General features: G+C 39.3%; 1 protein-coding gene across 4 annotated transcripts in view; it reads right to left on the reverse strand.

Annotated features, from left to right (window-relative positions):
* Positions 1-910: 910 nt before the first annotated feature.
* LOC141770647 (cell adhesion molecule 2-like) overlaps positions 911-13,232 on the reverse strand; it is a 168,975-nt gene continuing 156,653 nt past the window's right edge. For 2 of the 4 annotated variants that reach the window (XM_074640385.1, XM_074640382.1), the window contains 6 exons: positions 11,036-11,194; positions 10,643-10,733; positions 10,277-10,455; positions 4,929-4,955; positions 2,911-3,033; positions 911-2,794 (listed from right to left, as the gene is read on the reverse strand). In XM_074640385.1, coding sequence (XP_074496486.1) covers positions 2,676-2,794; positions 2,911-3,033; positions 4,929-4,955; positions 10,277-10,455; positions 10,643-10,733; positions 11,036-11,194 — 698 coding nt within the window. In that variant the 3' untranslated portion in view covers positions 911-2,675. The remainder of the gene's footprint in view (positions 2,795-2,910; positions 3,034-4,928; positions 4,956-10,276; positions 10,456-10,642; positions 10,734-11,035; positions 11,195-13,232) is intronic. The other 2 variants (XM_074640386.1, XM_074640384.1) reach the window with 2 other exon arrangements.

The following is a 13,232-nucleotide window of genomic DNA, read 5'->3' on the forward strand; positions in this document are numbered from 1 at the left end:
ATTCACAGTATTTTCATACACTCTTCTATTTGATTTTGTATAGACTGCATTTTTAGGCATACTAATTTAAGAAGACATGAATGCTATAATACCTGTACCAATCTATCAGTGATCCATACTCCACTTCAATACATACACATACACAATATATTTGAACAAATGTATCCACTTTATTTTACTGCTTCACTCTTTCTTTCCTAAGTATTTCTTCTTAATTTATCATCTTTTTAGTACATTTATTCCATTCGTCTTTTTTTCCTGTTAGATGCTTTTACTATTTGCATTTTCAATGATCTAATTTCCCCGCAGGGATCAATAAAGTTTCATCTTAAGTGTTATCATTTCACTTCCAATTAAAGCAATCAGCTGCATCCTAACATCCTTGACCATAATGTCAAATCACAAAGTGGTTTGCCTCCGGTTTTCCTCTCCCAGCCTACTTCCTCTCTCAAGTTTGTTAAAACAAGGGCAACAGCAGCCTGCTGCGTTGACATCTGCGGCTACTTTCATGAAGCCACTTCAAGCATATCGAACTTGGCTCCAGTGAGACGGGGAGGAATTCGGGGAGACTCGAGTCTTCCTTTTGTCACCCTGTATTAATGCACAAATCAGGAGGGGAGCTGAGAGCCCTGGGCAATCTTCCTGAGGAACTTCATGGTTTTTTAATCCTTCAACACTTTGCATATATTATTAATACTAAAGGCCGAGTAATACTCAACAGTTGCATGGAATAACAATTACAGTGCAGCTTTGGTCATAGCGCTGTCCATCAACATATGCTCCCTTTTAAAGAATTGTAGCGATGCAGATTCATATTGTGACTCGGGGTAATAGCGCTGTAACATACTGGCAAAAAGCATTTCTCTTGAGTGCATTTCACAGTACAAATCTAGTCACAACAAAATGGCAGTTTTCAAGTTGTTGATATTTTAATCCGCACTTTGTCTCTCTTTTTTCTTCTTTTTTTTTTACAGTGGCATAGTTGAAAAATGAATATTCAATACTGAGAAAAAAGCAAACCTCACACGTCCCCCATAAAAAGCAAATTAATTACAGCGATTAAAACTTTGTACAAAATGAGTTATTTATAGCATCATACTGAACTAACAAAATAACATGTATGAGCATTGGCAATATGGTTCAATGTCTTTGATACAGTGACTATATACAGTGAGGGCATGTCTGATTCACCAATGCCTCAACATGTCATTAGTACTGTTTGCAGCAAACTCAAAGGCCATAACGGTGATCCTTGTATTGTTTTTTTATGATAAGTTACAGAATTAAAAAATGGAAAAGTTAATGTCAGACAACTACTTTAGTAATAACAGCAATAATATCAATCAATATAGTATTATATAATAAATGTCAATCAATCATAATAATAAATACATATATTTTGACCAGATTTTTTTTCATTTTTTTTTCATTTTAAACAATTCATTAGAATCCCTGTTTGAAAAAAAATCTTCAAAAATGCGAAAAGAATCTCATCAAAGTGATGGGACCTGAAATTAAAAGCTATGTTTTTATCTTTTACTAAAATTGAATACTTACACATTATTTACATGCCGCCTGGCAAAACAACTTCTTGTTAGATAAATGGAGAAAAATTAAGAATACTTTAAATACTGTATATGCTAATATACAAATTGTAATATGTCAGGGATCCCAAGATTCAACAATATTGTCCACCAATATTCACGTTAGCAAAGTATTTTACAGCAATATCCACACATTGAGCATAGTTGTTTGATAAAATTCAACATAAATAATGAACCCCCACAAGGTTCCACTCATTCAGTTTGGATCTTACATCAAATCGCCAACCCAAATTAAAGTTCCTCATCCATGACGATAACTGCAAGTGTACTGAAATCTCCATCACCTGTCTGACACCGTCTCTCCATCTAGACTCATATTGAATCCCGAGACAAGGAACAGTTAATGTGTTTTCCCTCCATGTTAGTCCTCAGACTTTGTGCTTTAATTTTCTGACTTGTTCTCTGTTGGTACAAATCAACATGAGCGAAAACCGAAAGTAGATCAATGCAGAAATATACAGACAGTGCTAAGAGGGAGTTGATTTCATCTAAAGACAATCACATAGATTGTGCTTCCGTGTTTTGTTTTGTCAAAGTGTGTGGTCAGTTTAATGTTTTTTTGAATGTGTGCAGTATGGCTGTGGTGGGGTAAGCTCCAGGCAACATCCAAAACCACTCTTTAATCCTGTTTACGTATTTAACATATTCTGCTCTTAAAGCAAAACATTTTGAAAAGCTAAGACTTGACTTGAACTTGAGTTGAAGCACGTTTCTTGCTGATTCTGAATTTGAAAAAATCTGCAAAAAAGTTGTGTAACAGGTAAAGTAAGAGATAGTAAAGGAAAAAAAAACGTTAATGTAAGCGATGAAAGAAATGCAGAAAAATATACAGTATTTAGGCACCGTAAAACTGAAATGGAAATAATCCAATTGTACGTGGTTTACATTAATTACAAAAGGAGAAGGCTATATTGTCAGCGAATGCTTTGAAAACAAGCATATCCAAGCATGAGCTTTCTGGAAAAGACAAAAGAATCATAAGTAAAAGAAAACAGATCATGAAGTGGCGCTGAGGCAGCTTAAATTTGCATGTCTGCTGTCAAAAGTTGTCATGAAAAGATTTACAGAAGTCTAAATGAAGTACTCTTTCTTTTCTTCTGCATGCACATGGTTTCCCTCAGCGTTGATGATGGCTGTGTCTGCGTCGGGGGCGTCCTCGGCTCCTTTGGCCTCGTGTGTTAGATACGTCCCTGTAGACAAACAGAGCCATACCACAAGTTATTCACCCGCTGAAAAGCACTAGATATATACATTTACTCCAAGCAAGAAAATTGTTATTCAAGGAAGCTCAAGTGACCTCTTTTACCTTTATGTCTGGCCAGATATCGTCCGAGAACTATTATCAGACACAAGGTGATGAAGACCACGACTGCAACAACACCGCCGATTAAAGCGTGGTCAGGTCCATGTTGCCCTAAAGCATTAGGATCTGTAACAAAAAGAGAAATGGAGAGGAAAGAGGAGGGACAAAATGAACACCTGCAAGATGTCTCACTGCTGTCTAATGCAGGCGTAGACATTTATCAAAAAGCAATGAAAATAATTTACTCCTGCAAGTATCATGAAAATATCCAGATGTAGCTTTAACACTTCAACACACACAAACAAAGTGCAACAGTCCCAAATGAGCTTTTGTCATATTTAGAGCAACCTGACATTACACAGCTTTGAAGTGCTTGAATTGAGGTATAAAAGGTGTAAATCATAGGAAATACCACAAATCTCTGCACAATTCAATAATGTGGCATTAGCAAAAGCAACATGCTGCAAGAAAACTGAAGTCGAGCTCTGAGTGATGATTTAGTTTTTTCGCCAAAGCCTCTACACATGCTATCTTTTGTGTTTCCTTCTTGCTCGCTGCCACATTCTGCTGCTGAGAATCAGTTTTTTAAAATAAGTGTTATTTAACATGAGGCGTCCTCCGGGCAGAGAGCGAGCTGAAGGTTTCCCAGGCGGGAGCATGCCTTTGTATCTGTCCTGTAATAAACTGTAAGTGGCTGTGTCTTAACTGTGCACTTCGTGTGCTCTCATTATCTCAAGCTGATGGATGGCTATGGCTTGTGCTCAGGTTTGCAAAGTGACCCTGGGAAATGACGGCGGGGATGTTCTTACAAACCTTGTTATACTCCTCTTTTAACGGAATGCAACCATCATTTTCAGCAACCCAGGGTGGGACGTTAAAAATAAAAAGAGATGGCGTGTGAAACATGCAGTATTATTAACTCCATGCAGGATAGAACCACCAATATTGTTTTATCAGGGACTCACAAGCAGGCACTTCAGACTTTGAAGCAATAACTGTTTTGGTACAACAGTTGAATTAGCTCAATTTTGGTTGCATGTCGATGGACATAATGATCTGTACGGGTGATTCCACTGTCAACAAGGGGCATAAGCAATTTTCATATCACACTCGGCTGGTGCACACTGCTCACAGGAATGAGACAAGCTGAACTGCTCCTGCTGCACTGCAGCTGAACGTGTCGTCTCCATCTCAACACAACTTGCTACTTATGCTTTCCCCTTAAAGTGGGACAAAATGAGTGTTTATACTTATACTCATAGTACTTTATACTTATATTGTAAATACACTTATTATTCGTATGTCAATCCTGGAACAAACTATAGAGGAACAATTCATTTAAAATCAAGGCGGTAGGAAAAAAATTTGAACAACTTTCTTGAAACACTAAGATGACACTGAGAAACGACACAGACATTTCAGCAGCACACAGGGACATCAATGCCATATTTTGTCCTATCTGGCATTTAGTTAGATTAAGACCACATGAATTGTGAATCTTGTTTCTATCCTATTTGCATCCTGTCTGTATATGTATGAATATTTTTTATATTATATCTTATATTATACTGTATATATTCATATCACAAATAAATTCCATATCAAACTAAATTGTTGCAACCACAAGCTATGCACATAGATTCAATCATGAATGTACCTAGAAAAATATGGTAAACAGAAATATTTTTGTATGTGGTCAGAAATGTGAAGGATAAAGAGAATTTCTGCGTAATCACATGATCTGAAATCGAATATTTACACACTGGCACAGAAGCAATCTCCAGCCCATCTCCACTCAGATAGAGCCGTCTATTTCGTCGTGCAAAGACAAACCAAACCAGAAACATATTGTGTGATAACTTATGCAGCCTGTGACATGGCTGGAGAGAAAGCGGCTGGCGTCAGCAGGGTGAGCATCCATGCATGCTGATGGTTTGGCTCATGCTGTGTGGACCCAGATCCAGATCCAGCATCACACACTGTAAATCTGGCTTGCAATGATCGTCCAGTGGGATATTTACCTGTTGTTGGCCCTGGAAAGTCTTTGGCTGTTGCCATGGTTGCAGACAGTGACAGCAGTAAGGGAAGACGAGGGGAACAACACCGTGATAAAAAAGGTGACCACAAAGTTCGTAGGAAACATGAGAAATTAGCATGGTCTGTTTTTCTGAGTTTTTACGCTGACAGCGTGCAGAAGTGGCGAAAAGCAAAGCTTGCTGTCACAGCCACATGCATGCATAACTGGAGTTACTGGAAACGGTCACTGGGAGAGCAGCACAAGATACATCGACAAGGACAAGATGAAGAACAAAGGTGTACAGACTGAGATTTTTGGTGTGTAATTGGCTGTGTACATCCTTAATGCGTCAATTCACAGAAAGAATTCACAGGTCCACACCACTGTTTTAGGGTGGAAGCATATCTTAGAGACAAATATCTCAAAACCTGGGCAATATAAAACCAAAACTATCTGCAACACAAGAGGTAAATAAGAAAATGTGTTTTTTTCTTTAACACTTCAGGACTTTTCATCTACTTTAAAACATTCAGGTATCAGGAAACATGTCATTTGCCAGCACCAGAGTATTAAACAACAAATATCTGGCAGTCTGTGATGAAGGATAGGTAGGAGTTTAAAAATACGGCCAAATGACAAGTTGCTCGGAAAAGTGAAGTCACAGCTTTTAGAAGCCATATCATGGCAGTTTAAAAGTACCCTGTAGAGTTTTATTTGACCATCTAGTAGTGCTATGGAGCATTGTTTTTATGAGTGTTTGCATTTTGAATGCATACGCGTGCATGTGGTCAACACGATACACATTCCTGCCAGTTTCAAACTATTCCACTGACCGACAGTTGCACTCGCAAAGGGCGTCTCAGTAAGACGGCAAGCTGGTAGACATGAATGTCAACAATATTAAAACAAAAACAGCTTTTCAAGTATTTTATGAGGAAGGAAACACATTCAACAGGTTTGCTAGACCTCAAGGATACACATAATGTGTTTTGGTGAGAAACACTGAATATTAACATAACTTTTGTTTACTTACAGGAAAACTCCACAGGGCACCTTTAAGGTTCACAGGTTGATTATCAAAATGAAGCACGACCCAAATCTAAGTAACCTTTGTGTTTTTCTCCATCACAACACCGGAGCTATTTCGACTGTTAAGCCAATTAGCATGTTTTACCTGCAGAGTGCTCTTGTGCCTCAATATGGAAAAAGTCATACCCAACCACTACAACACGAATCCCATTAGGAGAGACGAACTGAAGTAAACACATGGAGCATGTGATTTTGGTAAACATTATTCAAACGTAATTGCATGTGTTGTTATTGTTGGGTTGTAATGGTAGAAATCATCCAGCCTAAGAACAAAAGTACAAACACTCATGTTTTCTATTTTCTGCTTCTGCGAAGATGTAAATGTGTGCAGTGGTTTGCAAACAGTAACTACCCGATGTGGTAACGTATTGTCAGCTACCAATAATAAAAACTAATCAGAAACAGTAATAAAAATGCTGGTGAGGTTTACGGTGTATAAAAAAACTAAGCAGAGAGGAAAGAGCAAAAATAGAGTATTGAATTCATCCAGTAAAACAATGCTATTTTCTAGCTCAAAGCTCAGTTGTTAGCTCATCAATCATCAACAGTGTGTTCAGTGTCATGTTTGTGAGTGCATGGAGCGTTGAGGCGGGGCCATGGAGGGGGAGCAAGCGTACCTGCGAACGCAGCTGTGACTGCCTATGTCTGATGTGGGAATGTCGGCATTAGCGGACTTGAAGAATAGAATGAATAGAATGAAAGAGGCTAGAGAGGGAGGAGGCAGGGGAGCTGAAGATGGAGGCACTAAGGTGATGACATCTGCTGAATGAAAATGGGAACAGAAGGGGAGCAAAAGCAAACCTCTCCGTGGGGAACAGGCTCAACATGAGAGAACTCACAGGAAAAACAAAAGCACTAATCAATTACTGCACGTGGCTGGTGCAGAGGGTTAATTCTGGTCTATCACCTCAGTGACTACAGGTAAAATAATGAAAAAAATGCACAAATGATAACATACGAGTTGTGCAAATGTCTCAAGCTCTGAATGAGTGAATTCTTTCAGCAATATCTTTGAGAACAGGATGAGTCGTACACGAAGGACTCATATTTCTTATATCTATTATATTTTCAAGCTATTAATGATTGGTTGGTAAATGGGCCACACACACAGAGAATGTGAAACTCATTATGTGTCATGCTTGTTGAGGTCAAAATGTATAATGAACGAGTGACATGTGGGGGGTGATAAGCAGGGATGCAGCTTCACAATCAGATGTAGTCATTTCTCAACTGTATTTAACTAAACTACTATCTGTTACCATGTGTCTAACATCTCACTCAGAGTAATTATCGTATACGGTGCAATACATTGCTTTATTTAATACAGCGCACTAAGGAGCATAATTGCAGACGGTGATAAATTGCGGCGGAGCAATGACATTTATTGCTGCTCAGCTCTCCTGTCATTAGCAAATTAGGCTTAGAGGCTGAGATGATCCGAAGAGACCCGGTAAGTATTCAGACAGACACGATGTAGCGCTGAAGAATGACTGTCATCATCGGTGGAAATGAGCCCGTCTCGCACATCCTTTACCTGCTCAACTCAATTTTTCATCCTTCCCACTAACCAGGACCTTTGTATTTAGTGTGAGAGTGCTGCCGAGGGTTATACATTTCGCTATTTCCTCTGTTAATCCGTCAGAAAGGGAGAAACGGCTCCCTGGCACATACACGCATACCTCTAAAAACCCAGGTTAATTCAAGAAATTTGAATGTTTTTCTTTGAACTCATTTGAACTAATAGAAAAATCTCTCTGACTGTGAAATGTGAGGATTGAAACTTTGGACCATGGCTCCCAGATATGACAGGATGATATGGACTAGCCTGACATCACTGCCTACCCCACAATGAGCATGCTGAAAGAAAAGACTGAGATAGCAAAAGCTGAAAGGACGAATGTGTCACCCTCCTTTTCCTTTGTTTTTTTTTCCCAAATGAAGGGCTTCCTCTCCCCAAAAGTCTCTGCCTTTAAAATCGAACAAAGAAGCTGCTGTGCATCCACTAACTGCCTGTGAGCTTGAATAAGTCCAGCGTCTGAGCTGTGATAAGTCGCTCCCAAACAAACTGTGGGACTGCTTAATTGGCAAAAATGGAAACAATTAAATCCATGTTGAATTTTAATATTCTCTCCTTGTTTTTGTATTTTTACTTGGCTGTATTTGATAAATGTTATAAACATGTGCTGCAGAGGCCTTAATGATCCGTTTCCTGCACCATGCTGTCTTTATTCTCTCAGCCGCTCCACTGTCTCGGGATTAACTTATCTCTCCTCCAGGCAGTACTCGGAAACTAAATTCTGCATCCTTTACACTTTTTTTTTTTAACCGTTTCCTCATAGGAAAAGTCCAAAGCTAAACCTGTGTAGCGATATGTACAGTACAGTGAGGTAAACTGGGTTATCCTCCACAGTGCCAAGGCAAGATTTGGAAGTGAAATCTTGAGGAAATGGTATGCAAACTGGTGACCTGCAGGACTACAAATCACTTTGTACTGGTCCTAAAATGCCATTATCCTTACTTTTACACATTTGAACCAAAAAATTACACATATTTAATAACATTTGAAAGTGAACTTACTATCCTGATTTTCACATTTAAAGGTCAGTTGGGAGCCACCTTTTACTGTATTCTCTCCAATCCTTCATTACACCTGGCAGGATGCAATGTAGTGCTGTTCATTTTCATGATGCTAAATTATATATAAAATAAATAAAGAGATTTGCTACTGTTTCTCTGTTCCAGGCAGCCATTGGTTTCCATTCATTTCTATGCAGTGCATACAAATAAATTAGCCAACTGTTTTAACTTACTTGAGTTGTGTAACATCAAGACTGCATTCATTATTGTCGGAGTTACAATCATAGACTATATAAAAAGTGGACATAGTCACCGTGACATCAACCATTGGTTTGTGGACTGCTGTTTTGAAGCCTCGAGTTCGGCTTTTTGGCCGTCGCCATGTTGTTTTTTTTGCAACCAGAAGTGACAAATGAGGGTGGAGCTAAGCACAACTGAACGCTGAATAAGACATTTTTAGGCGACCAAAATGTCACAATTAACTTTCATGAACTGTAAACACACCGTGAAAGGGTTAAAGTTGTAAGATGAAAACACAGTCAACTCCCAGACCGGACAACGCCGTGGTAGCGACCTGTCAATCACAAGGTAGCCATGCCCTAAAGCATACCCTGCTTTATGGTCTATTTGACTCTAAATGGGATAAAAATTTACTATCTTACTATCACGCTGTACTGAAGAAGACTTGAAACTAGCGATTGAGACCATAAACTCATGTTTGCAATGTAAATAAATAAATAAATCAAGTAAGAAGTAGGCTCATTTTCTCATAGACTTCTATACAATCAGACTTCTTTTTGCAACCAGAAGAGTCGCCCCCCGCTGGCTATTAGAAAGAATGCAAGTTTAAGGCACTACAGCTATGGCTTCAACTCTCAGACCCGGAGGTTGCCCACGGGTTACAACATTGTTGTGAGGTAATGCAATGGAAATTTGTCAAATCAATCTGCACCTACACACAACCATAACATAGTACTGTCTTTTTCAAAAATGAATGGAAACCAAGGACTACCTCAAAGGGTGAGAAAAATACATCAATAAATCTAAAACTGTCATCACGCTTTCAAAAATGGTCAGCCAAAATGTGCACATGATTTGCAGTTGAGGAGCTAAACCTGGCAAACACACTAGCAGGGTCTTCTACGTGTTTGAAATCAAATCAAACCAATTTGACCTACATTGAACTGGCAAAATAATTATTAATTTCCATCCATCCATTAGCTATACTCGCTTTCATGGCCGCGGGGAGCATACGTCCGCTGATATTCATAAATGAATCACCAATGACTGTTGAAGGACTAAAGTCAAATCTACTTGCCATGCAAATTTGACATTAAAAATTGTCCCTTAAACATGTCTCCAACAGTCATTATGATCGGTAGATTATCTGTCAGAAACATTGTGGTTCCAGGAAATGCTGAACTTTGTGATTCTATTGAAAAATCTTTCATATTTAATATAGCTATTATTGCTTTGTTATTATGTTTTTTAATCCAGAGGCTTTTTTATTACAACATGCACCATCTAGCGGTTAAATTGCCAGATTGAAAAGTCCTGCTGGCTTTGTATCTCTGTAATGAACACCGACAATCTTTGAGTTAGCACACAGTGTGCTGCAAAAGCCTCGAGTATGAAGCCACAGCAAAACTGATCATCCATAACAAGACAAACCATTACTGTACCCACCATATACAAACAGTATATATTCAGCACTGCTGGTCCCCAGGTGGTTGCTGGCCTCGCAGCGGTATGTGCCATTGTCTGTTTTATTTAGTGTGGTGATGGTTAGTTCCCTGCCCTCCACAATCATACGCTCGATGTCTGGCAGGTCTCCTCCATCTTTAGACCACAGCACCGGTTCAGGTCTGGGAAAGAAAATACAAACAATATTTTCTTTTCATCTAACTGCATATTAATTCCTAAATGTAAAGAAAGAAAGAAAGTGAAGAAACATTCTGTAATGAAGACAAATCACATTTCAAGTCCAATTTCTGCCCATTTCCATGCAAGTAACTGCAATCAAATTGAAGTTGTAAAGAAATGCCAACTTACATTGGGTTGCCTATGGACACACACTCCAATTTGAAGTATTGCCCTTCCTGTGGAATAATCAGTGAATGTGTGATCTCCACATGGGGAGCATCTGTGAAGAAAAGACAAACAAATCAAAAGCTATGACAGTACTGTGTGTTAGAGGCTTTAACTCTAACACTGACAAAGCGCCGCAGTAGTTAGTTCTTTACCCATTGGGCAGCTCTTAGCTCTGGCCCATATCCCTGTTCTGCTTTGGTACTAATCCCTTACCTGCAAACTAATCCCACACTAATCCTGAACAAATGCAAAGCTAAACCTGCAGACATAAATGTAATCTCAATCCTTGTATTTCTTCTCAATGCTAATCTTACACCTAATCCAGCTTTGCAGGGTGTGTATGACTGCACTCACAGTGGACCTCCAGGACCTCGGTTGTCATGTAAGGGTTCGACAGAGACACATGCTCCACGCTGCAGGTGTAGGCGACGCCATCGTCCCGTCTGTCCACATGGAACTGGAGGCTGCTCCTCACTGAGAATGATTTTCCCGTGGCGTTCACCTCCTTGGTGCCTGCAGAGTCAGAAAATGAACAGGGGTGCATTATACGCGTGGATTACTAATATTATTGGGGAACAGTTCTGGCTTTTGTGCAAGGTCTTCATGCAAAAAAATACTTTTGAAAAAGAAGCAGAGAAAAACAGAACAATTCGCTCGTACGTTAACTAAAACGTGAGAAACATTTTATTTCAAGATGTTGCTTTTCTGACATAGACAGCTGCAGTGTTGTTGTTGTTGTTGTTGTTTTTCTCTGCATCTCCTTTGAGGGAGAGCATCCTTGGCCTTTGAAAGTCAAGTCAAAGTAGAGTGAATAGTGAGGGGAGAGCAGTGTGAGCATTGACTCGGTTGGTTGGGTGTGTTTGCTCCTCCAGGACCATCACTCAAACATCCCAGTCAACACAAACAGACACACCCGGCAGTGCGGAGTGGATTTCCATAGTCGTAGTCACACCTTTCCTTTCTTTCCTCTTAGTTTCATGCCCAAACACTCGCCCTCTACACAACTTCAGATCTTGATTTGTGTCTGTTTCGTCCCTGCCCTGATGTCGTCTTCATTTAGAGACGCCTCTTAACTTATAATTGGAAGCATTTCTTTGTAGTTTGCTGCGTCTCTCATGTCAACGCTTTGTGCGTTAGCGTCACTTTTTCCTGAAAAGAGACGTACAAGTCCACTGCACCTGAACAAGGCAAAAAAAGACAAACTTGACGACGGACTCAGAGAGACTTTTTGCTGGAGCTGCTCAGCCCCTTAGATCCTCCCCCCTACACCTCCCTCCTCTCCCTGGACCTTCTGCCATCCACTGCAAACCCGAGTCAATCAATACATACGTATGTACTCCACTCCTTCCCTCACAAAAGGATTGTTCAATCCCTTGGTCTATTAAATACTAAAAGCCGCTTGCAATGAAACCCAGATCACCCATATCATCATCACTTTGGGCTGATCTGTCCCATTTGTTCCACTCCACTGATTCTCTTTGATTTTGTCATGTGTGAGGGGATTCATTATGTAATTGAACTTTCCAGTGGAACCACTATTACTACTATGACTGCTACTATTACTGCTAAAACTACTACTTCACGTCTTTTTTCTCTTGCCATTGGTATTGGCAGATTCAATAATAATTATTCTTCTGTACATACTACAATTATGTGATTGTAATTAGTGATACTTTTTCATGAAATGGCTTGACAACATCCTGAAATCTTCTGTTGTACAGATGGTGATAATTTGGTTTTCTTTGATAACTTTGTCTCAAAAGAAGCTTAGAAAAGAATGCAAGATAAACTAATTATTTAGTCTTCAATTTGATTTATCTTTTACTGTAAGATACAATTACATGTACATAATTAGTAATTTATGAATTTAATAGTAGACATGACAAAATGGTAATTTCTTTCTTTTTTTACACCAATTTCTGTGCTTTATTCTGGATCTGATTTATATTAATTGCTGATATCTTTTGTATAGTATGCATGACACACAAAAAGTAAAACTTCAAAACTAATAGTAATAATAGCCATTTTACATTTAACCTCACTGGCCTCCTGACAACACGCTTTTATTGATTAATGCATCACAAATGAGATCATTCTTTAGACCTAATTTCAAACATCACACATCATTTGAACAAATAGGAAAGTCAGAGGCCTTGCATTTTGCCCTGAAGTACAGAGGCGGGATAGTAAGTATCTCTGTGGCGTCAAACACAAATCTCTCCAGCTTTTTCTCTCATTCATCAAGTCGCCTGCAGCATCAGAGCTGCCATAGAAGAAGCTGTCAGTCTGTTTCAAGGCGGCTGCTAGCATCGCCAGAGAGCATGCAGAGGCAGCTTCCATAAGAATGTGAATGTGCCAAGGTGCACCTGCTTTGAACCAGAACCCCAAGAGGCAAGCAGATCTACATTCAGACAACCGGGGGGCGCTCCTGTAATCACTAGCTCTGCATCTGTTTTAACAAGGAGGAACCTCAGTGGCGTGGAGGATTATTATAGTTTAATAAGAATAATATTAGGGTTGGTCGGGAATAATTTGGAAGACTTAAATTTTG

Source organism: Sebastes fasciatus, chromosome 7 (genome assembly GCF_043250625.1).
Source record: "Sebastes fasciatus isolate fSebFas1 chromosome 7, fSebFas1.pri, whole genome shotgun sequence".
NCBI classification, from domain to species: domain Eukaryota; kingdom Metazoa; phylum Chordata; class Actinopteri; order Perciformes; family Sebastidae; genus Sebastes; species Sebastes fasciatus.